General features: G+C 44.3%; 1 protein-coding gene across 13 annotated transcripts; it reads left to right on the forward strand.

Moving 5' to 3' along the window:
• The first annotated feature begins 8,944 nt into the window (after window positions 1-8,944).
• Window positions 8,945-25,078, forward strand: IDNK (IDNK gluconokinase). Of its 13 annotated transcripts, none has more exons than XM_070590848.1 (5): window positions 8,945-9,068; window positions 13,430-13,460; window positions 13,849-13,935; window positions 22,399-22,442; window positions 24,348-25,078. In XM_070590848.1, the coding sequence occupies exons 1-5, from the start codon at window positions 9,019-9,021 to the stop codon at window positions 24,691-24,693; spliced, it is 558 nt and encodes a 185-aa protein (XP_070446949.1). In that variant the 5' UTR covers window positions 8,945-9,018; the 3' UTR covers window positions 24,694-25,078. The 13 variants fall into 13 exon arrangements, with proteins under 13 accessions (XP_070446949.1, XP_070446947.1, XP_070446951.1 ...); XM_070590846.1 differs by having other exon boundaries at window positions 8,954-9,068; window positions 13,220-13,460; XM_070590850.1 differs by having other exon boundaries at window positions 8,954-9,068; window positions 13,853-13,935.
• Window positions 25,079-26,001: the final 923 nt, after the last annotated feature.

A 26,001-nucleotide genomic window follows, 5' to 3' on the forward strand; every position in this document is an offset into this window, starting at 1 on the left:
AGCAAGCACCGGATCCACCTTCAAATGTGACACAGATTTTGTAATTACCATCCATTGAATCCAAAATAACCATGATTCATATGTTAAGTGTTCTGATGGCAAAAGCAGACAACACACAAGAACAGATAAGGAATGTAAGCAGAGAGAGGGAAACTCTAAGAAAGAATCAAAAGGAAATGTTAGAAACTAAAAGCATTGTAAGAGAAATGAAGAATGCCTTTGGTTGGCTTATCTGTAGATTGCATATGGCCAAGGAAAGAATACATGAATTTGAACATTTATCAACAGAAACTTTTCAAACTGAAATGCAAAGAGGGAAAGAATTTTTAAAAAATTTTATAACCCAGAATATCCAAGAACTGTGAGACAGTTTAAAAATGTGTTACATACATGTAATTGGAATACCAGGAAGAGAAAAAAGAACAGAGCAGAAGTAATCAAAGCAATAAAGGCCAAGGATTTTCCAAAATTAACAACGAGATTAACCATAGATTGTGGAAGGTCAGAAAAAACCCAAGCAAGATAAATACTAACAAAGTCTATTACCTGGACATATCGTGTTCAAACTTTAGGAAACCAAAAGATGAAATCTTGAAAGAATACAGTGGAAAATAAGCACTCTGAATCTAGAGGAACAAGGATAAGAATTATGTGCTTCTCATCATAAACCATGTAAGCAAGAAGAGAGTGCAGTGAAATACTTAAAGTGTTCTAAGAAAAAACATCAACCTTGAGTTTTATATCTAGTGAAATTATCCTTCAAAAGTGAAGAAGAAATAAAACCTTTGCCAAACAAAAATAGAGAATTCATCAGCAGCAGATCTGCTCTGCAATAGATGTTAAAAAGAATTCTTCAGGGTAAAGAAAAATGATGACTCAGATCTACATAAAGGAAAAGAAGAGAAGAAATAAATGAAAGTAAAATAAAAATTGTATTTTTCTTATTCTCAATTGACCCAATAACAATAATGACAGTTTATTAGATGATTATAGTATGTGGATAAGTGAAATAATGAAAACAATGTTACAAGGGACTTTTATTAGTTGTAAATGTACATTACAACTCTTGGGCAATCACTAAAATATTTTTTTTAAGAATAATCAGTATACTAAGAGAAGAGACAAAATGGAATCATATAAAATGCATGTTTAAAACCAGAAAGGAAGAAAGAAAAAAATAGGTATAATGAATAGTAAACAGTTACAGACACTGTAGATATTAATCCAACTATATTTTTAAAAAGTACTAAATGTAAGTGGTCTAAATTCACCAATTAAAAGACAGAGACTGTCAGCATGGATAAAAAAAACAAGACCCAATTATATGTTGTCTACAAAACACTCACTTTAAGTATAAAGATACAGATAGATTAAAAGTAAAGGGACAGAGGAAAATGTACCATGCTAACACTAACGAAAAGAAAACAGGAGTAACTATATTAATTTCAGACAAGACAGACATCAGAACAAGGAAAATTATCAGGGATAAAAAGGGGCATTACATAGCAACAAAGGGGTCATTGCTCCAAGAAGACATACAATTCTTAACATGTATAGATCTAACAACAGAGTGTCAAAATATGTGAGGCAGGGGGCTGGCCCCGTGGCTGAGTGGTTAAGTTCACGTGCTCCACTGCGGTGGCCCAGAGTTTTGCCGGTTTGAAATCCTGGGCACGGACGTGGCACCACTCAACAAGCCATGCTGAGGCGGCATCCCACATGCCACAACTAGAAGGACTCACAACTAAAAATACACAACTATGTATCAGGGGGGTTTGGGGAGAAAAAGGAAAAATAAAATCTTTAAAAAAAAATATGTGAGGCAAAAATGGGTAGGACTACAGGGAGAAATAGAGGACTCCACTGTCATTGTTGGAAATCTCAACACCTCTCCATCAGAAATGGACAGATTCAGCAGGCAGAAAATCAGTATGGATATAGTTGACCTGAACATCATCATCAATCAACTTGATCTAATTGACATTTGTAGAATACTTCATCCAACAACAGAATACACATTCTTCTCAAACTCACATGGAACATTCACCAAGATAGAACACATTCTGGGCCCCAAAACACACTTTAAAAAATATAAAATAGAAATTGTACAAAGTATGTTTTCAGGCTATTATGAAATTAAACTAGAAATCAATTACAGAAAGATAGCTGGAAATCCCAAAATGTTTGGAGATTAAACACACTACTAACACGTGGGTCAAGGAAGAAGTCTCAAGAGAAAAAAATATTTTAAAGTAAATGAAAATTAAAATACAACTTATCAAAATTTGTGAGATACAATCAAAGTAGTATTTAAAGGGAAATTGATAGCATTGAATGCATCTATTTGAAACAAAAGATTTAGTATCTCTGATGGACTCTGGTTCACTTACCTGATTGATGTCTCTGTCTCTAAAATATTGGGAAACATGGATTCCTCTTTAGGTAGCACAGTAGTGGGAGAAGAAGCACCATCCCACCCATGAAGGCAAGGATGGGAATACCTAGGAAGATGAGCTGGAGCTCAGCCATGGTGCAGTAAGGCTCCTCAGACAGGGAAGGTGGTCCTCGTCATGGGAAATGCATTGCTGCCTCAGGCAGCTGGGCATTAAGGGTGCACACTCTAGACTAGAGTTCCAGGCCCACGTCACAGAGCTTTAGCATAGACACCAAAGGTTCTTGAGGGGAGGGGAGGGGACAACACAGGAGAGATGAACCCACAACCCTTCCCCCACCATCTAGCCCAGAAAATCCGTCCATACCTCCAGGGCCCCTTAGATACCTGCAACCTACCGTTCAACTCCACCTGGTCACCATACCATATATTTACCTTGGTGAAATTTTCTATTTATTCTACCTGTTACCCAGATATTACCTGAGACCCTTTTACTGCTTGATGACCTCCCTTTGGACCCCACATCATCTTTGAAAGTCTGCTATGCCCAGGGATTTACACCCCCAAGATCTACTCTGCCCTCACCTACAGCTTCCCCTGATACTTAATGTGTTTTTACTGTAGGAACCAGAAATATACTCAGCAGCAGCCCTACCCCCAATATCTCCTCAAAAGAATCCACTTTCACCAAGAAGCATGAGAGAGCAGAGTAGCCTGTACCAATGATTAGAAAACATGAGAAAGAGGGAGACAAGGGCATGGCTCACCCATGGACCCACGGCAAACGACTTGAAAATCTTTAGTAATTCTTTTTTTCCCAAAATCCCTCTTAGGCTGTTCAGCCCCTAAGGGTTCTCAAATCTAGCCCCCTCCACCCAAACGATGTCTCACCCCGCTGCTCCCTCTCTCTTCTCTCTGCCAAATCCCCTCTTTCCCAGAAACATTTTTAATTTTTACTTAATTTTACAGAGCAGTTGTGCTGGACCACAACCCACAGGACCAAACTCATCTTAATTTAGGGAGTGGGCTTCTCTTTAGCATAAATTCTAGTGAGCACAATTGTAATTACAGCAGTACTTTCTGATTTTTTTGAATGACACCTTTGATTACTTCCTCCATGAAAAGTTTTCTGATGTTTTTCCCTTCTACTTTCTGTCTTTTCACCAAAATTCCTATTGGCATCTCTATACCTTTTTAAACCATAATGTCATTTTCGTTGATGGTGTACATGTGTTTATTTCATCTCCCCATGCTAGCTAGTCATTTAATAGTTGTAATGCTTACAGATTCATTGTTTAGTGATAAGCTGCAGAAACGAAGCTCTGTGTCATGTCCTCCCTCTGCCTGCCTGCATTCCCTCGCTGAGTCTGATGGATCAGTCTCAGCCACAGACACCCAGTCCTTTCCCTCCCGTGTGAGAGGGTTTACCAGTAATGACAGCTCCTTTCTTTCCCCGTCTTCTCCATCCACAGCTTCACCATCGTCTCCACCCGTCAGGAAGGTACACGTCAAGCCCACCCTTCTCACATACAGTTCCTCAACTGTAGGTGCTGTCTCTGTTCAGAATCCCTCCACATGTCTTTGCATCTCTGGTGTTGGTGTTTTCTAGCAAGTCTGGTCCTGACTGCTCCTAAGGTCCTAGGACTCACAATTGTGAAAACATCCTTTAAAGTCTGAGAAAGATAAACTCCACCAAACAAATTTCCAGGTGAGAAGGGGTTATGAGAATGGCACATCAAACATATTCTTCAAAAACGGCCTTGTCATGAAAAAGAAAGGCTGAGAAATTGATCCAGATTAAAGGAGACTGAAGACACACACAACTAAATGAAGTTTGTGATTCTAGACTGAATCCTGTAAAGGAGGCTTTTTAAAAAGCCACAAAGGCCATTACTCAATAAATTGACAAAAATGGAATATGAATGGGAGATTAGTTAAAAGTTTTATGCCAATGTTAAATTTACTGAAGAGGATAACTGTACTGTATGTAAGAGAATATTCTTTTTCTCAAGAAACACACAATGAAATATTCAAGGAGAAAGTCCATGATGCTCAAAATGTATTCTCAAATATTCAGGAATGTGTGAGTGTTATTCATATATGTGTGTGTGTTCATATAGAGAGAGAAGGGGAGGGAAGGAAGGAGACAGAAACAGAGACAGAGATTGCAAATGGGTCAAAATATTACCAGGTAAATCTGGATAAAGGTTATGTGGTTGTTTACCATCCAAGCAACTTTTCCACAAGTTTAATTATTTCCAAAAAATACCTTTTTAAAATGGGCTGTTGGCTGTTGTCCTGAATTTTACCCAGTCTTTGAGATTTCTGGCTTTGATTCCTGTAGCTGCTACCACCAGCATACCCAGACCCCAGAAGTGTGCAATGGTGACTTTAAAACAGTTGTCTCAGGTTCTGTCTCAGGCAAGAAACCTGGGATCCTCTTTGAACATTTGAAGCATGCTAACATTTCAACAGGGTTACAAAATACTGGAAAAGAGCACCTCCCTCCAAAAAAAAGAGATTTAAAAAAATTATACACAATATAAAACAAAAAACAAACAACAAAATATTCAACATGTTTACAGCATAGAACCCTTAATTTCTTTCTTATCTGCTGCCACCAGGTCTTCTGTCTTCTGGGTTTTTGTGGTGTGAATGGGTTTGCTGGCACTTTGTGTGCTCTGCTAGTCAGTTACCACACCTCCACCAGATTTCCATCTTCCAAAACTGTGTTGAAGTCTTTTGTCCTGTCCTCTCCTTGTCATCCTCAAGTGCTTATTCTTTTTAAGTCCTTTCCTTGTTTTAACAGCTTTATTGAAATATAGTTCACATACCATACAATTCACCCATTTAAAGTATATAATTTCATGATTTTTAGTATATTCACAGACACCTGTAACCATCAGCACAGTCAATTTTAAAACATTTTCATGACTTCAAAAAGAAACCTTGTAACCTTTAACCATCATCCCCCTCTCCCCTCACCCCCCAGCCCTAAGCAACCACTATTCTACTTTCCATCTCCCTAGATTTCCCTCTTCTGGACATTTCATGTGAATGGAATCACATGTGGTTATTCATGACTGGCTTCAAGACGAGGGTTTAGCTCTCGCAATAAGGACATTTCAGGCAGTGTAATTCCATTGAGGTTAGGAAGGAAACCTCTTTTCATACAACAGGAAAGAAGGAAAGGAGGAATGGGAAAGGGTTTTTGTGAAGGTGTTTTGACGGAAAGTTCCTATCTCATGGCTTCTAGCTCCTCTGTGAATGGTGGTCCAGTACATCTACTGAGCAAGTGGAGACGGCCTAAGTTTGAGGAAAGTGAAGGAGATTTGAAATAAAGTAGAGAGGCATCAGAGAGAATGGACTAAGGAAACAGTGACCTAAGCCCCATTTGTTTTCCTCACGTGTTGGTAAGCATGGGGTCATTATTTGTGGAATGAGCTAAGGTTTTCCAGCTAGTGCTGGGGCTGAATTTATCGTGGCACCAGTAGATTCCATTGTGAGATTTAATCCAACAGCGATCAGTTACTTATAGGAAGGCGTTTCTGGAAAAGAGGTGGGATTTTGCCAGACAGGAAAAATCAGAGGGGATTGGATGAGGCACATTTGTAGTGGAGCTTTTTAAATGTTGCTTGCCTCATAGTCATTTCAGAGGAATCGTCTTGCATGTCTTGTATTCTTATCTTCCAAACCGGACCAAATCGCCAACATTCCAAGAAGTCAGTAAGGACAAGAATGTCCTGTTGGCAAGAACTGATGAAATTGGACTTTGCTGATGACCAAATTCCTAACCAATCAATGAAATACAAGTCTGGCCTTCTGCCTTATGACCGAATCTAAAGCCAACCTATGAAGTATAACCCTAGCCTTACCTCATCTAGCACCAATGAACTCTTCTTTAATACAACTTATCTCATCTTCCTCCCTTTTTCCCATAAAAACTCTGAGCCCCCTCTTCTGTAATCAGGACACTGTTTGGGTTTCTACGTGAATCTGCGCTCCATGAATTGCAATTCTTTGATCTCAAATAAACACTTTGCCTCTTAAACTGGTTTCTCTTTTTGTAGGTTGACATATGGTGTCAGGAAGCGGGACCTGAAGCAATCTCACCTTCACGGACCAGCGTCCCCTGGAAATGGGTTGGGGACCAACATGAGCCCCCTTGTGTGCTCAACTTCTTCCATGGACAGCTGACTCCTCCGGTCGTGGGACCTCTCAAGCTTGGACCTCCCTCCCTTTGGTTTAGGTCAGTGCCTTTATTTAGAATCATTGCAGTGGCTTTCATTGTCAAAGGAGAGGTTTCTCTCAAGCAAGCAGGGGATTACCTGATTGTGGCACTGATGTGGCTTTTGTTGCAGGAGGGGATTCCCTCAGTAGATTTGTGAGTACTCTCAAAAATTAAAGGGGATTCTCTCGGTAAAAATTTCTGCTTAGACTTTGCTGTGGGTTAATATGCATATGAGGAAAAAGCTATTGCTAAGAGACACCTTGGAAGCCAAATCCGCAAAATTAGTGGGCATGGGTCCAGCATTTAAGAGCCATAAGTTCACTCACCAACCTCAAGAAAACTTCTGTGCAACGAGGTACTCTGTAAAACATCACACAATCCCAACCCCATGGCACATCCCTCTTAGGTATAAGTTTGACTCCAAGAGACCCAAGGCTGGGGCCGGCCTGGTGACACAGCAGTTAAGTTCACACATTCTGCTTCAGCAGCCCAGGGTTCACTGGTTCAGACCCCGGGTGCAGACATGGCACCACTTAGCAAGCCATGCTGTGGCAGGCATCCCACATATAAAGTAGAGGAAGATGGGACGGATGTTAGCCCAGGGCCAGTCTTCCTCAGCAAAAAGAGGAGGATTGGCAGCTGATTAGCCCAGGGCTAATCTTCTTCTTCTTCAAAAAAAGTTTATGCTATGAGACAATGTATGTTTTCAGTAAAAAAAAAGAAGGTATAAGGACTGGAGATATTTTCGTTAAGAAAGTAAGTTTGTTCTAAAGTAAGACTTGTTATGGGAAAGAAAGGACAAATTCTGAATGTAAAAAAGAAATTTACAGAAGGTTTGTGGAGGAGGAACCCTGAGAAAAGTTTTGTGCTTCGTCAAGCTGGCTAAGATCAGAATGAATTTAATTAAGTAAATTAGTTTTAATTTGAAAAGTAAGCTTGTACAAAATTAGAATTTGGTTTTCTCTTTATTATAAGGACAAAGTTTTCTTGGGCTTTTAGTCTGCTCTTGATAAAGAGATTATGAAAGATTTTTTTTCTTTATCTTTGAGTAGTCTACCAAAATGGCAGGGATTTTGTTTTATAAAATAATTTTCTTTATTGTTTTTATCAAGTCTTTAATCAGAAGAGCTAAGGGTTTTTTTTTTTTACAACTATTTAAATGTCTGTATTTGCCTGAAAATCTTTCATTGTCACCATGGTTAAATGGATAACTAAGCATCATTTCACATCAACTGATGATCCTATTTGACAAAGTGTTTTAAAACATTTTGATATTTTTTACAAACTTCCCAAAATCAAATTCTAAATGAAATCTTTTTCCCTGGAAATAACTTTGAGGTTTTTCAGAGGGTCCCTGGAACACATCATCTCAAAAGATTTGTTCTCTCTTCCTATAAAAAGGGAGATATTAAACTAATTAGGCTTAGTTGGTATGTTTAATCACATGGGAAGCATTGTCAAATATGTGATGATAATAAACCTTCTTAGGTTATATTGTGTGGGTGAATATTATTAATATAAATGTTTTAGAAATTATATGGAATTTTAAAAACTTTACTACGTCCTGGTATAATGCACTTGTAATTCTAGTTATTATCTTAAAATGTTGCATGTCATAAAAACAACCAAGTTTCTTCGTCAACTGTATTATAACATTAAGTCTTTTGTCATCTACAGTAGTTATATTTTTACTCTGATGCCTTTGCAAATATGTTTCATCCTCAGAGAGATTCATGGAAAAGACTCTGATACTCTAGAATACAGGATTCTGATAAACTTTCAGATCATAAAACTGGACTGGGTAAGAAATTACAGAACTCTAACTGAAAAACTAACGGCTTCATAAAATTGCGAACAAAAGAGCAAGAATAAATATTAATTACATGGGACATTATTTGGGTTTCTACCTGAATCCTTGCTCCCTGAATTGCCATTCTTTGATCCCAAAGAAGCGCTTTGCCTCTTAAACTCGTTTCGGTTTTCCTAGCTTGAGCAGGGAGGAGGGCAGATCATTTGAGGGAATCGATGCTTATTGCCCCATGGTGGGGGAAAGTGTGAATTTATTTTCTGCTCATTCTTTTCCCGACATCATCAAACAAATAAAAGCTATTCCTATTACTGGAGGAGGAGCGGGGTGGTGAGGCCTGCGAGGGCCAGGCTCCCCTGCCGTCGGGACGGGCCGGGTGGAGACGGCCGGTGGAGGGGCTCGGGCGCTCCCTCCTGCGGGCGGGGACGCTCGGCTTCCCACACCGCGTGGGGCGCCGCCCCCTCGCTTCTGGCGGCCGGGGGGGGGGGGGGGGGGGCGGGGTCCGGCCCAGGCGCCCGGGGCGGGGCGGCTCCGCCCTCCGCGGCGGGGCGGTGGCCGGAAGGCGACAGAAGGAGCAGGTTGGAGGCCATGGCGGCGCCCGGCGTGCTGCTGGTGATGGGCGTGAGCGGCTCGGGGAAGTAGGTCCGGGAGGCAGGGGCCGGGGAGGGGGCCGCCGGGAGGCGGCGGCAGAGGCCAGACGCTTGTTGTCCGGGCCCGAGGGGACGGGAGGACCCTGGGGAGCGCCCCAACTTTGCAGAAGAGCAAACTGAGGCAGGGACACTGCTCCCTCTCCCCACCCTCCTGGACTACATCTGAGACCCGGGCCCTCCATGGAGAGGCTCGAGCGACAGCCCGAGGTAAGGAGGCGCCTGGCGGGGCGCACAGAGAGTAAGGTGCCGCGGGCCTCCAGGAGTGGCTGGGCCGTCACATGTGCCCGTGGGTGGGGCCTCCGGGCAGAACTGGCTGGAAGGGGGCGAGGCCCAGTTCTTGCGCACTCTCGTCAGGCTGGCGCAGCGGTAGCCCACTCCTGCGAGGCCCGCACTTTCTGATCAGTGTCTATCAGCTTAAACAGCAAGGAGGGTGGCCCCCGGGGCTTGTGAGGAAGGAGGAACACTGGACGCCACGAAGCCTCTGCCCAGCCCAGTCCTGGCCAACGTGGGGCACGGGGTCCATCTAGCCTTTGGCTTCCTGATGAGACCAAAATCTATGCCGTTTGTCAGAAAAGACGGCTACTGCAGTATTCCACCAAAGGCAGCAAGACAGAACCTAACCGACTGAAGTGTCATAACCTTCAAAGGCCTGTAGTACCCTGCTAGAATTTTCTGAATCAGGAGCTACCTATGTGGTCAGATATATAGGAAAGAATCTTCCTTGCGCCACGTAGGTAGGTTTATTTTCCCAAAATTATTGACATTTTGGGCCTCAAATCTTGAGAAATTAAAATCGTTTGGGGAATCTTGGACTGAAATTAAAGTTAAACATGGAGTCTGGAAATCCCTAGCTGCTGTATGATTTGAAGCAGTTGAAGAAGGCGGAACTGCTGCTCTGGTGGGATGTCTGGGAGTCAGGAGCCCCTGGGCTCGCTTACCCTGCAGCCTGGCTCTGGGAGCTTGAGCAATTCACGTTCCCCTCTCTGCCTTGGATCGCCTGGGGGAGTCTGAACCATGATTTATATGGTTATGATGTTCGTGCATTCAGTGAATATTTATTAAGCTCAGTCTTACTCTGTATCACTGATATATAGTGAACAGGACGAATAAAATCCCTGCCCTCAGAGATTTACCTTCTAGTATGGGAGACAGACACTAAGTGAATAAATACACCTGTAGTGTGCAGGTGGTGGTAGGAGCTCCAGGGGGAAATAAAGGAGGGTAAGTAGAACAAAGAGCGCTGGGCAGGATGGTCAGGAGTGGTATTGGAGCATGACCCACAAGAAGTGAGGGAGTAAACCCTGTGGATAGTTGGGGAAAGGGTGTTATAGACAGAGACAATGCAAGTGCAAAGGCCCTGAGGCTTGGTTTCTTTGTGGACTAGCAGGAAGGCCTGTGGTTGAGTGATGGGAAATGAGGTCGAAGAAACAGTGCTGGTGAAGAGAAGTGGTCATATGCTGGAGATATTTTGAAGGTAGAACCAGAAGATGTGTTGATGGACTGGATGTGGGGTATGAAAGAGGGAGAGCAGAGTCGAGGGTGATTTCAAGATTTTTGGCCTGAACTGGAAGAAGGAAGTTACTGTTAACTGATGGGGAAGCAGTAGGCAGAGCAGGCTTGGAAGAAAATATCGGGAGCTCTATATGGGATGTGGCGAGTTGGGTATGCTTATCAGTCACCCAAGTGGGTTTGTTGTGGGTGATCAGATATGCAAGTCCAGGGTTGGGGAGAGGGACTTGAGATGTAGAGGGAGGAGTCCTCAGTGCGTGGATGTGTTTATAGACATAAATTGTTGAATGAGTGAAAGGAACGAGGGAATCACTGAGGGAATACAGAAGCTGGCCAAGGACTGAGCCCTGGGCCCTCTGAGGTTAAAGGTCAGTGTCAACTGTTGCTGACAGTCTGAGTAATAAAGTGACTGAGAATTGACAGTATTGATCAGTGGATGTAGCAACATCGAGTTCTTTGGTGATGTTTGTGAGCCCCTGTTGGGGCCCGGCAAGATTTTTAATTTACTCCATAACATTTAGAGGAAAAAAAATAGCTTAAGAGAATAAGAGTCTCAAACCAGAAAGATTCTATTTAAAACAAAGTAATGTCAAGTAATACGTTTACTTATTTCCTGTTTATTGTCTCCCCCTCCCCTACCTGAATGTAAGGGATCTTCTTCCTTTTTTGTTTACTGACTTGTGTGTCTAAAACAATGCCTGGCACTGCTAGGTGCTCAGTAAATATTTGTTGACTTGATGAATGAATGAGTGAAGGAATGAATGGAGCTGTTTGAGTGGGGTGTCAGCTTTCTTCACATTTTAACAATCTTAGTAAAGCCACCCTGAGCTTCTTCCCAGGTTTCCTTCCTCCTGCTGGGAAAATAAGCGCAGGCCTTCTGCATCTCTTTCTCCTGTATCCCACGCCCGGCCTACCACCCTTGTCCTACTGTCGTTTTAAGTCTCCTTGATCTTCATTTAGACCAACCCACTGGGAAACAGTTCGATGCCAAGCTAGTTTGTAGTGTTTGGCTCCGACCAACCTCCCCGCAGCGGAGCGCGATGCCTTCTGCGGGGAGTCCGTGGTCCACGTTCAAGAGTGCAGCTGCTCTCTGGTTTAGGAAGTTCGGACAGAGCTGCGGACAGTGGCTTTTCTGTTTCCTTCCGTTTCCTTCCTGCCATTCTACCCCCAAATCTAGTTAGCTCTTCTTTTAAATTGTGAACGGCGGCTGCCATAGTCATTCCTGGCTAATCTAACTTAGTCTTCGGTGTGGCTTCTGTGGTGCAGAGCTCCGCTTCACCAGCAGCTTAGTCACCGGTAGGCTGCAGCGTGTCGCCCTGCGCAGCCTTCAGCAGAGTGAACGTCGTGGGAAGGTTTCAGTTCTCTCCCAGTCCTTTGGTTAGTCTCAGTCTGGTACAAGGGTGTCTTTAACAGCTCCCTGAAACATTCTTACAAAAGAGAGAGTAGGACCCTTGGTATGCAACAGTGTCACAACGTTTTGTTTTCATTGTATATACATCTTTTTGGTTACCTTCTATTTAAGGCAGGTGATGACAGCTTCCTTATAAGGAAAGGAGTTTCTTTTTTTACTCATTTATTTAATTTTACAAGGCGAAGCAGTCAAATAGAAATATCAAGTAAATAATTATATGGGTGGTGTGCAAAACTTAGGAGAGAGGGCATGGTGAAATGGTAGGAGGATACAGTAAGAATTCTGAGGGTGGTCCTTAAATGATTGGCACTTGGGCAACACTTTAGAAATTGACAGCAAGAAAGGGTTTCACTGATAGTTAAGTGTCTGCCAGCCTCCACTCCTCCCCTGTGCTCTAGACTCTAAGTCTCAGGATGGCTGAGACCATGGCTAGTGGGCTGGCCATTATATCCTGGGAGCTATAGGTGCTCAGTAAGTACTGGCTGAGTGAAATGAGTATATGAATGGATAAGTCGTGTGGCTCACTGCCCTTGTTTTGCAAGTGAGAAAACTGAGATTTAAAGGAAAAGGTAACTTGCACAGGAGCACACGGTCACGTAGTGGTGGAATGGAGACTGTGGCCGGATCTCAGGTTCCAAGACCAGACCCTTTTTATGGAGCATCATGCCTGTCAGGGGATGAACAGATCATTTTCAGACGCATGGCACAGAGAGTATGTCACTCCCAGACTTAATGAGTGCTCGTCATTCTCCAGATCCTTTATTTTAAGAATGTCTCTTTTCAAACCCCAGTGTTTTAATGCCTTGATGAGCTCCTTGAACCTTGTGTGGGTGCTGGAAGGTTAAATCCCCCATCAGACCCCTCCCGCCAATATCCTCAGGAGAATTTTATCGCTGTATTAATTTAGTATTTTTTCTCAAAAAATAAACATCTATAGCACAGGGACCAAAAAACATCATAAAAAACTTCAAGATTTTAATGAGATCTTATAGATTTCAAAAAGAAATTTCTAGATAATTATTTCATTTAAATTCCTGGAGAGAACGAAAGTCAGGCTCTAGACTCCAGGGTCAAGAGCATCACTCTCAGCTTCAGTATCATAAAGTACCAGTGTTTTTTGTTTGTTTTTGGTAAGGAAGATTGGCCCTGAGCTAATATCTGTGCCAGTCTTCCTCTACTTTGTATGTGGGACACGACTATAGTGTGTCTTGATGAGCAGTGTATAGGTCTGTGCCCGGGATCCGAACCCGCCAACCCCAGGCCGCTGAAGTGGAGTGTGCAAATTCAACCACTATGCCACCCGGCCAGCCCCAGTTCCGGTGTTTTAATACCGTGGAGCAGCCATCTGTTCCCCAGGGCATCGGTGGATGGAAGGAGGCCAGCTGGCTGGGGAAGGGCAGTCGTTTGAACATCCGTGTCCTCTCCACAGATCGACCGTGGGCGCCCTGCTGGCATCCCAGGTAACCTGTCCCAGTGCCTCCCAATCGCAAGCCCACTGTGGAGTCTCGCAGCTTCTCTCCCTCACTCCTTCCTTCTGGGCTCTAGTGGTTTATAAAACTCACCACAGACACCGCCACATGGCCTGTGAAACTCAGTCGAACGATTTTTATTTTCTCTTTGGTGACCACAAATAGTGATGAATGGAAAAGGAGCTGTGGCGGCCATTGAGCAGGGGTGATGAAGTGACTTACAAACCTCTTTCTTCCTTTAGGGGATGGGGAGGGGTGGGTGGAGCTGCCCTTGGGCTGCTGGTGGTGAAGAGGGCAGCAGGGCTGTTAGTCACCCCACAGTGGCTGTCATATGGGCCGCACTGCCTGCCACATACACCCTTTCACTTTGTTCTTAAAGCTAGGATGGAAATTCTACGATGCAGATGACTATCACTCAGAGGAAAATCGAATGAAGATGGCAAAAGGGATACCGCTGAATGACCAGGTGATGTTTGCTGTCTGTTTCAAACACAGATATACCACGTGGGTGGGTGACACGGGTTGAGATCTCTATGGCTTGTGGTGTAATAGATTCCTGAGTCATGAGATAACCAGTGTGCAGTGCTCCAAAGCCAGGTGCACAGTGGGTCGTCCACGTCTTAGCTCTGGCCCTGAACTTGTCTCTGAATCAGCATCGGGAGCAACGCCACCCTCTGCCCCAGCTTGAGCAGGGTCTGCCAGAACACTTTGTTGCCAGGTTTTAATCTGCAGATGTCACCCCTGAGTTGGCAGAGGCTCCCTGGGCCTCATACGTAGGGAAGTTCATCTTCTCTTCCCAGGTCCGCTCAGCCTGCCACCATCGCCAGACTCTGGCATCCACCCCAAAGCCAGAGTGACCTTTGCAGATTCAAATCTGGCCCTTGGAAGTTTCCCGCCAATCTCAGGGTAAAGACCAGACACCTAAACTCCTAAATGTTCATGATCAGGCCAGGCTGACCATGCCCCACTCCAGTCTCCTTGGGTGCCATGTATCACCCTCCAGATCCCCTGGAGCCACCGTGGCCCCTTTCAGTCCTTTCTACTGCCATGTTCTTCCCCACGAGGCATTTGCATCTGCTGTTCCCACTGCCTGGAATGTGCTTCTTTCTCCTCTTCACTGAGCTAACCCTGCTCGTCCTTCCCATCTCATCTCAGCTTCTGTGCCACTTCTTCAGGGACCCCCCACCCTGACCTACTTAAGTAAAGCCTCCTATAATGAACACTCGCAGCACCGTCTTCCTTAGTGCTCTTGCCCCAGTTGCAAGTCGGCATTTGATGGTGTGAGAATTTGATCAATAATTGTCTCTGCAACTAGTTTTACCTCTGAAAGGGCAAGGACTATGGCCATTTCTGTTAACCATTATATATCCCCAGGGCCTGACACACAGTACATGTCAGGAAATATCTGTGGCATATTTGTGAGTGAACGAATGAATGAGAGAAGGAATGAATGAATAACCCTTCATTCCTGTATGCACCATCAGGAGGCCATTTCCTAGAGGGTCTCTCTCAAAGCAGACATACAAACTGTGGATTAACATGTTGGCGTAACTAGTTGTAGCCCAAGAGTGACTGTGAGGGCAGGTCAAGGGCCAGGTCCACGGCGCAGCTGAGAGCAGGGGCCCCAGCCAGGCCACGTGCCTAGGGTGGCCAAAGGGCAGGGAGAAAATGGAACTGGCCAAAGACCAACACTGTTGTTTTCACTTTCAGTGACCTTGGTTCACCCCAGCTGTGCTCCTCCCCCACCCCCCCACCCCCTGCCCCAACTCTCTTCCCTTTGCCCTGCCTTGAAGGATTCGAGTCACTAACCCAGTATTAGGTCTAATTCTAGAGCAGTCTGGGTGCACATCTCTTTGTTCAGGGGCGGTGCAGCTTTAGTTTGCAATGGTTCAAACCTTGAACCATCAAAATTAAGTTTGCAATATTTGACTTTAGGAGATAGGAGGAGGGAATCATAAAAGAGATACGGAGTAATAATTTAAACGTTATAATGATATTATATTAGAGATAACTGACATAAAGTAGATAACCTGGCTCTACCGCTAAGCTTGTGTAACCTTTGGCAAATGGCTTTGTCTCTCTCTGCCTCATTTCCTCCCCTGGAGCTGGGATGGTAACAGGATCTATCAGAACATTGGGTTCTTGGGAGGATTAAATGAAATAACACAAAAATGTGCACAAAGCAGAGCCCAAAGCATTCTGTAAATATCACTTATGTATTATTCTTGCTAATATCTCTATATACACATGTATATGTAACATAAGCCATTTCTACAGAGTGTGTCAAGTGTGACTGTGCCAGTGTTATCTTTCTCCTTGGAGTACAAATTTAAGAACAAATTAAAGTAACCCAAATGGATGGATTTTAGAATGGCATTTCAACATGCTTCCTCTTGTATGTGAGTAAGGCTTGTTAAGTGGGCAGTGTGGCTGGGGGGAATTCAGAAGAGAAGTTTATCGTACAGAAGAAAAGTTACTGATAGCCAGAAGAAACATAACCAGTTACTAAATATATTGAGGAGAAATTGTACACATTAGCCGGACTTTAGAGAGAAGCAGAACAGGGTGAGAAAGAGTAGAATGGCAAATGGTTTACATTCTTGACAAGAGCCCAGCGAGTCTGAGAGGGAAGATGCGGGTCATGGCTGGGCTGGCACCGGTGCTCTCCTGGTCGTGCTGGCAGCCAGCCCCACCTCCCATGATACGGGTTCTGCCTGGGGGAAGAGTCTTGGGAGGGCTTGGAGAGGGGTTTGTGCTCAGAGGGCTGAGGTTTGAAGAGAAAGAACCTGAGTTGAATATGCCACGGGATCCTTAAGGCTATCTAAATGTAAATTAATTAAAATTAAATAAAATGTAAACTCCAGTTGCTGGGTTGCACTGCCACATTTCAGGTGTTCAGTAGCCACATGTGGCTGGTGGCTACCAATCTAGACAGCACAGAGAACACTTCCATCATGGCAGAAAGCTCTGTTGGACAGCGCTGGCCTAGAAAGATATGCCACCCAGGCTGCAGTATGTTATTCGCTGCTGCTGCTGCTGATAAAGAACTTCCACGCCGTGTCAGCGAGACGCCCCTGCGTGCCAGGGCCACACTGTCCTGGTAGCCCACAGTGACACTTGAGCAGACTTCAGCTTCAAAATCTGTTTAAAAGAGGGGGTTTTTAATACTTTTTTTTCCTGATTATAAATGTAATATCCTGTATAGAAAATTTGGAAAGTGCTGAAAAATTCTTTCACAGAATACATCACCCTTGGTTTCATCTTCCAAAAATACCTACTGATTGAATTTTGGAGTTTCTCCCTTATCTTTTTTTGATATATATTCTTTTTACGTGATTCTTCTCTGTGAACTTAAGTTCATTTTGCACCAGGTGAAGCCAGTCGCTCATGCCTTCTCCCTCCCCACTCCTCCCTGCCCTCTCTCCACCTCCAGGGCAGTGCTGGACACACTCCATCTCCATGTGTTCCCTGAGCTCCCTCTAACTGTCAGCCCCTTCCAGAAGACACTGTTTCTCTAGATGTTTCCATCAGATCACTGAAACCATCAGCCAAGGAAGCGTCCTCTGTCCTCACGATGTTCTGATTTAACTCTAAATGCTTAAGCACTGGGCTGGGGGAGGGCCCTCACCCTTGCATGTAGGACTCTCAGGAACGACATGACTTTGAACATCAGATCTGGCAGGCAGAGATGCTCATTTGGGTTATGTTGTTTCCTCCTCTCTTTCCCCTAAGACTCCGTGTGTGTGTTTGACTTTCATAATGTGTCATACCATCTGGACTAAGTATTCAGAGTTCAGTGAGTTGGCTCTAATATCTCCTCTGTCTTGCCCCAGTTCCTGCGTCTTTAAAGAGGAGATCTGGATCACCCCCTTTCTTCACAAACATTATGAACACAGAATTGGGAGCTCGTGTCCAGGATACCCTAAAGTCCAGACTCCTTAGCAGGTCACTCAAGGTCTTGACCATCTAGTCCTGATGGTTTCTCCTGACCATCCTTACATATCAACTCCCACACCTCCTGCTGACTAGTACTAAACATCTGCCTTATCCCTTTCCTCAAGAGTTTTGGTAAGCCATCTTTAATACTCCGGGTCTTGGATTGTGCCCTTCCCTCTGCATGGCAGGCCCTGCTTCAGTTGAAATCCTCTGTATCCTTCAAGATTTAGTCTTCCTAGCACCTGATCAAAACTGATCTCCCCCTACTGTGTTATCATCGCCCTTGTCACTGGCTGGGGGGTAATTAATTGCTCGTCTACCCTCTGTCTCTTCCATCAGGCTGGGAGCCCTTTGAAGATAGGGACTGCACCATTCATATTTATATCCCTGATGCTTGATATGGCACTTTGCATATACTAAGTACTCACTGTACAAATAAAGCCCAGTGCATAGCAAATTCATGAATTAAAGCTCTTAAAAATTAAAAGTGGGAAATAAATACTATTTATCTCAACTATTAAATCAGCCCAAAAGTAATGTTTAAAGTGGAGTCTACTCCTTTTCTTATTTAAATCCCAAAGCAGCTCAATGAATTACATACGATCCCCCATTTTACAGATGAACAAAGGGCGACACAGAGAAGTTAAGTAACTTGAGCAAAGCCAGACAGTGAGGGGAATCTCTAACCACAAAGACCCTACTTTTCTTACTAAGTTAAAGGCCCTGATAATCCACAAAACAACTACTACACCAGAAGTGAATCAGGAGTGGTTAAATGGAGAGAGAAAAGGTTAAAGCAAGGGTGAGGGTGAGAGCAGCAGAGAGGTGCGACCCTCAGTAAGCACATCCATCGTAGGCAGGTGACGCTGTGGCCTGACTTTACGCAGACCAGGCGTGAGAACTCTGGTTCCTACACGAGAGTTTATGAGCCTCCGGAGCTGCTTTGGAGAAACCCTTCTCCTTGTGGCCCATGTGCTCCTCCAAGGAAGGATCCCGATCGTTTAATTACGGCTCACCACCTGGAAACTTCAGGAGCAGAGTTCAAAGTGCTGCTTTTTTATCTCCAACCTTCTGTCCTTGTTTGTGTGGCCGGTGGACCCAGACCTCACAATGCGGCGACTAGACGGGTCCAGGGTGCGTTCTCATTGGGCACATGTTTGAAAGCATCTCTTTTTCTTTACTTTTTATATTTCCATTTATTAAGTACAGTTTTCATAATTAAGCTTCTAAGGAATTTTACTATGACTAAATGAAGCAGTGTGCTTTATTCTTAACTAAAGTGTAGATTGAAGCACCATTAAATCATTAAAAAAGCGTGGATTCAAAGTAAACATCTATTTCCTTGTACACAGGTGAAAAAGCTCATTACTCAAACATGTTTTGTTTTATTTTTAGTTTGTTTCATTCTTATTATGAAATATTTCAAGCATGAAGAAACTGTAATGAATAATGTGGTTGACACCCAGCTTAATGAAATAACATATTTGTTTGCTGAGCCATAAAATAATAGAGGGAATGATCTCCACCCATAAAGCACAAATAGAGATGTTTGTGCAGACGGGATGGAGGAAATGTGCAGCCTGAGCTGAACAACACACCACCAGTCTGCCCCTCCGCTAACGGAAGAAAGACGTGCTACGTCAAGTACTAGGCATTGAAGTATCATCTCTCCTTGGTTCATCCTAAACCCACTATAAGCATTTACTCACCCAGAAGCACAAGTTTTTGTTGTGTTTCTTTGAATCAGTCCTAATTCATCGTTACAGTTGCTCCTTGAACTCTAAGTAGGCATGCGAATTCGTGTTCAGCCCTCTGAACCTTCTGACCACCTCCTCCTCTAAACCAAACACTCTTGTTGAGTGGGGATTGGTGGCCCACAGCACTAGCCTCAGGATTTTCAGTTTTATTAAGGGGCTTGCACAGCGACAAAGGATATGTTGTGAAGAAGGCCGGATGACTACCCAGACAGGACCCCAGGGCCGGCTCTCCATCTTACAGGCTCAACTCCTTGATACTGTCAACACATTGAACATGGGTTCGTCTCTCACGTGAGACCCCCATTAATCAGGTTCACAAGTTCCTGCATAAAATTAAAATGCCCGATGATTAATTTACAAAGAGAAACATAACTGTCACATAGCCCATAACACTTTGACCTGATAGATTTTCAGAAGCTAACATACAATCAGAAGGTTTCTTAGTGAACATGCAATCAAAAAAGTGGGAGAGGTAGGATCGAAGTTTCTAACACTGTGAGACCATCATCCCCTTAGTAGGAAGAGGTTTGCTAATGAGAACATGATGTTTGAAGTCCAGTGGCCAGGAGTCCGTGTCCCTGGACAGTGCTTCCACAAATCCTTGCTCAGGGCTTCCCCGTCCGAGCCTCCCCAGGACAGACATGCTTCCTTCATGTGTAAAAATAGTTGGATCGCAGCCACGTCTTGCTAGGCTGAGGGTCATTCTTACTCCTTCAGATGACTTTGTACATCTCTGCCCCTTTCCATGAAGTGTTGATCTTTAATTTGAACCCTTAGAGAACAATCTTATTTCCTTCTTCTCCAAGTCCTTAGGAAAGTACCTCACTGTGGCCCCATTTGCTGTAAGAAGATACATCCATTGACTTGTTAACTTTATAGAAGTTGACATCATTTCTGTGACTTGAAGCCAGCTACCCCCATGTAGAGGTAAAAACCCACTCAGAAGTTAGTCTCTAAGTGCTCCACTTTACCAGTGAAAGTGATAAAGTGATAAAGTTAACCACTTTACCAATTAAGGGGCCTGTGCTGCCCTTCCTGCTGGCCTGAAGGTGCCACAGCTTTACAGGACTGCATCCTTGGGGAGGAAATAGAGCCCATCCTGCTGACATGTGAGGTTTCAAGGCTCAGTCACCCCACTCTGTCACAACTTTCTGTTAGAGGAGCTGTTTTAGAAAATATAGCCAACAGGTTAAAAAAAAAAAAAAACAGGTCATTTGATAAGTAACAGTGTTAGGAACTTGGTAGAAAAGCTTGGCTAACCACAAGGGGAATAGAAGAAAGAAAGGAATTTAGAAAGATCAGTTCAGGGGCTGGCCCCGTGGCTGAGTGGTTAAGTTCACGCGCTCCGTATCGGCGGCCCAGGGTTTCACTGGTTCAGATCCTGGGCGCAGACATGGCACCGCTCATCAGACCATGCTGAGACGGTGTCTCACATGCCACAACTAGAAGGACCCACAACTAAAATATACAACTATGTGCTGGGAGGATTTGGGAAGATAAAGCAGGAAAAAACAAAAAAAAGATGGGCAACAATTGTTAGCTCAGGTGCCAATCTGTAAAAAAACGGAAAGATTAGGAATGAAAAGAGAGCTGTGAACAATCTGTCAGTAAATTTGAAGACTTAGATAAAATTGGACAATTTCATAGAAAAATATAAATTACTGTGGGGAAATGGGCTTGGACGGCTGTGATCTAAGTGGCAGAGACACTGCTCAGGGACACGGTCTGCTTTTCCCCCCAAATGAAAATGAACTTCCTGCTGCTGCAATTGGCTTGAGAATCAGACGGGGCAAGAGAGACCTGTGTGTTGCAGTTACCAAAACTGAATCAAGGAATAGAAAAGCTGAACACAATGTTCATTAAAGAAACTGAATCTGTAATCAGAGATCTCCCCTCAGAACAGGGCTCAGGCCCAGATGGTTTTTCAGATGAGTTTGAGTCAGCTCAGCCTGCTGTAACAAATACCATACACTGGGGGCCTTAAACAACATTTATTTCTCACAGTTCTGGAGGCTGGAAGTCCAGGATCAGGATGCCAGCATGGTTGGGTTCTTGTGAGGGCCCTCTTCCTGGCTTGCAGGTGGCTGCCTTCTTACTGTACCCCGACTGGGCGGATGGAGAAGCAGAGGCAGGAGAGAGAGAGTGCACACTAGTTCCCTGGTCTCTTCTTATAAGGGCGCTAATCCCATCATGAGGACCCCACCCTCATGACCTCATCTAAACCTCATTACCTCCAAATACCATTACATTGGAGGGTTGGGGGTTCAACACACAAATTTTTGGAAGATAAAAACATTCAGTCCATAACAGTAATATATTGTATACAACCTGTTTCAAAGAATAGAAAAAAACTACCCTATTTATTTTATGAGGCTAATACAACCTTGATACCAAAATTTAATATGGACTATACAAGGAAAAAAAAAAGGTCAGTCTCAATTATATAAATGCAAAAATCCTAAATAAAATGGTAGTAATCAAATACCTAAAAGCAAAGACTTCTAAAAATGCATCATGTTTCTGAACATGCATCAGAATAATAAAGCATGGGGGCACAAGTGAGGATATGGTTGGGGCGTGATATAAAACAAGATTAATTGTGAGTTGAAAATTGTTGAATTTTGTTGAAAATTGTCTGCTTTTGTATATGTTCAAAAATTTCCGTAATAAAAAGTTTGTTTAAAAACAACGCATATGGCCAATCAGCATCTACCCCAGGAAGGCAAGAACACATCTCAGGAAGATTGCTCTGTAAAGCACTGCAAGATGCACCATGTCAACTTCCGCTGCCTTCTCTTTGGAAAAATATAAATTTCTCACAATGCTTTTATCTGAGGGGAGTTTTGTTTTTGGAGGGTTTGAAGAACAGGACCAGGGAGTAGCTGACATAGGGCTCATGTGAATGTGTCCCCACATTTGGGACCACAGGAACCTAAGAATCAAGCGATACAATGAAAGGAGATTTGTATACATATCACAACCAGGGGAAATGATGGAGGGAGACACACACTGGTATTTTAGAGCAATTTTTATTATTGTGGAAAGAGCCCCCGACCCCTGAACCTGAGAAGTGTCTCTGTGCTTAACTGCCCAGTGACCTGGCCCTCAGCCTCGTGCACGGCCTGCTTCTCAAACCACCAAGATCTCTCTGGACCTTAACGTTGATGAACATGATTATATTTCTGTACAAACAAGCAACACTTGGAAAAGTCACTGTGTATCTGCTTTAATTTCAGGACAGGATTCCATGGCTCTGCAGCTTGCATGACATTTTAGTAAGGTAAGAGCACCAGGCCTTGGATAAGCCAGCGAGTGAAGAAAACCCATTAAAAAGTTCAGGAAAAAAATACACTCTTGAAATCACACCTGACTGATGATAAAGGATCCCAGAAATGGAATGCACTTCTATCAAGTAACCAACAATGATTTTAATCAGCCCTTTGGCTGACATATATCTTCGTCGGGTTCTAGAGGCAACCTTCCAGACAGCTCCACAGTTACCAGCTGGGAAGCTTGGTCAGCCATGTGGCTTCCATAAGCCTATTTCTTCATCTGAAAATGGGGATAAATATAGTTCCTACTCACTCAGTAGTGAGATTAGGCATGAGTAGCACTTAGAACGGTAACTATTAACTTACTGTATTTGAGGACTTAATATGTATAAGTACATATTAAGTGCTCAAAAAATGAAAACCGATGCCACCACTATTAGAGCCATATCTTAGTCAGCACTTTTTCTTCCCCCTACTTCAAGCTGTGACAACCAGGAAGATCTGGGGTCATTTTTAAGTCAACAGGTAATTGACCACCAGGATTTAAGTCCCAAATTGTCCAGCTCTGGAGCATGCCTCTGAGCAAACAAGGTCCCCTCTACCCATCTGCAGGCCTGACCCCTGGGAATCCTGGTTGCGACATGGAGGAGGATAAAGAAATGGCAGGGAAAGGGATATAAATCTTGCTTTTCTAAGATGAAGTCGTGTGTTATAAATCTAAAACCATCTGGGCCACATGAGATTATACTGATGATTAAAACTTCAGTTTACTTTCTTCACACCACACTGACATGGCTGGCAACCCTGTCTTTGCTGGAGATTAGGGTTTTAGGGTTTCAGGGTTTCAGGGTTTGAGAACTCCTGCCCTGACATAGACAGACTTGTCAGACGTCAAATATACTGACTTGTGATGGAAGCAGAAGTGAAGATCTTCAGGAGAGCAGACCAGACTCTAACCCAGAATAAACAAGCTCTCACTTGGGGCCCTTGGGAGGAGCTGGGAGGCTCAGGTTTGTTGCTGACGATACACTCCATCCACTGGGTCTCCAGTCTACGCTGGCCCTAAGTTCAAAGGCAGACCCCTTCAGAATTCACTTCAGAACAAGTGAACTTTCTACTAAGCCAGCATTTACCCTTTCACCTCTGTACTCAAGTCCCTTTCCCCAAGATGACTGCCTCTCCTGCCCAGGGCAGGGGCACACATCAGCTGGGTGGAAGTGGGCTCTCACGCTCTCGCACTGTCTTGGGCCACTCTGGTTTTCCTTTATTGGTGCCTTGTCTCTGCCTCTGTTTCTGGCTCGGGTTTTTTATTTGTGCCTCCCTAGAAACGTCTCAGTCTTGCTCACTGACCACACAGGGACTACGGCTCCCTTTTCTCCTGCTTTCTCCAGCACTGCCCTGGGAACTGCCCCAGACTCTTCCAGCATACTGTACAGTAGGAATGGGGAGAAGCCAATCATGAAACTTAAATCACTGAACACCTGTGGAGAACCTGAGCTGAGCTCTGCGTGTGGCACAGGCGCCTGTTGTCAGCCACACATGTCCACACGCTGTGGCTGAGCCACATCCTACATCCACAGGAGCAGAATCAGCACTTTCCGAGCACTTCCTGTGTACCAGGCATCTTGACAGACTTGTCCTCACCACAGTCCTATGGGCAGGTACTCTGAGTAGCCCCATTTAACAGATGATGAATGGATGCTCAGGGAGGTAAATACCTTGCTCCAGATGGCTGAGCTGACTAGTGGAAGATCTTTACCTCAAAGCCAGGTCTGCCTGATGCTCGACCACCATACTGTAATGCCTTCCACTGGCAGAGGAGTCAGACTGGAGTCCTCCACCTGGAATTGACACCCATTATTCTAAATGTCTTCATCCTGTAGCACCCCTCCCCCACTTTTTTTTCTTAACAGAGAGGTAGCCTCAGGACAGCAGGTGGTTCTAGCTTGTTCTGCTCTGAAGAAAATGTACAGAGACATCTTAATACGAGGAAAAGAAGGTGCCCCTCTGAAGCGTGACGAGTCAGGGAAAGAAGAAAAGCCGGCTGAGCTGCAGCTCCTTGTGGTCCACCTGAGTGGGTCATTTGAGGTCATCTCTGGACGCTTACTCAAAAGAAAAGGACATTTTATGCCCCCTGAGTTACTGCAGTCCCAGTTTGATACTCTGGAGCCCCCATCAGCTCCAGAAAATTTCATCCAAGTCAGTGTAGAGAAAAATCTTGCAGAGATAATTGCTACAATTATGGAAACTCTAAAATGAAATGAGAATCCTTTCCTATCAGTGGTCCAGAACAGAATTAAGCATAAATCTCTATCCCATGCCAAACCATGTTCCTGTATCCTTGTAGATACTGTATTCTAAATTCTTCTTAAGGTGAACAAACCGCAATGTGTTGAAATATGCGTGTTTGGGTGTGTTTTTAGGAATCTGCGATACTGTTGTCATCGTGCTCTGGCACATTCAGAGGAGAGGGAACTGTGAAAGTAGAGCTTCAACTGAAGTTTAAATTCATGTGACCCAAGCAGATGATCAGAGGCAATCCCATAATTGATGCTGTAAATCACCACCTTACTTAGAACATCTTGATCATGCCTATATTTGGACAAATAAATGAAACTTGGCTATCCTTGGCATCCCTTAGAAAGTGGTCTCAGGAGCAGAAATGTGTGCAGAATCGACCACTCAGCAACAAGTCATGTCACACCACATGCCTCCCAATACTCTCCTTGGTCATTTCAAGATAAATAAATAAAAAGCACATATAGTTCATGGATATAAAAAACTGCCAAGGTGGAACTTGAGAGAATGAAGGACAGGACTCTGATCCAGTCTCCCCCTCATCATATAGGCAGACCTCTGTGAGACTAGGCTGGTGTCAGCCTACCCGCCCTCCTGCTGTAAAAGCCATCAGTGATGGGCACTAGGCAGGCGAGGAAGGAACACCAGAGCTGCTTACAGCCAAGACATGAAACAAAACCTTCCAATGGGCAGCGACGTGCCAGAGGCAGCTGGGCTAGACAAGGCTGTAAGGGAGACTGGAGGTGCTGGTATGTTCCTGGCATGCCGGTTACCAGGCAGCCACTACGGAAGCTGCAATCTGGCCAGCCACGGGCTAGGTTGAGCCCTTCCCCCAACAGGGCTCCAGGAATAAGCTTCCCTTACCCTCTATCCGGATCAGGACCAAAGGACCCAGCCACTCCTGCAGGCCCACTGGTTGGCTCTGGCCAGAAAGTGAGTTTTAGAACCAATTACCTGTCTTCTTTCACAAGGGCATGCAGCCTTTGTCTACCAATAAAATACGTGTGTGGGGTGTCAGTGGACAGGACCTTTCTACGGAAAGGGATGTTGCCTAGGAAAATGTGGAGCCCCAGATTTTCCTCTCTGCCAGCCTATCTGGGGCACCTCCTGCCTGGTTTGAGTTTACATCAACCCTCCTATCAGGGTCCAGGCCTTTAAGTTGCCCAGTCGACATACTCTCTCTAGCTGGATGAGTCACCCCCAGATGCAGAGGAAGGACTCCATCAGTCCACTGTACTCAGTGAGTCCACACTGCGTCCTGTGATGGGC

Source organism: Equus przewalskii, chromosome 22 (assembly GCF_037783145.1).
Source record: "Equus przewalskii isolate Varuska chromosome 22, EquPr2, whole genome shotgun sequence".
NCBI classification, from domain to species: domain Eukaryota; kingdom Metazoa; phylum Chordata; class Mammalia; order Perissodactyla; family Equidae; genus Equus; species Equus przewalskii.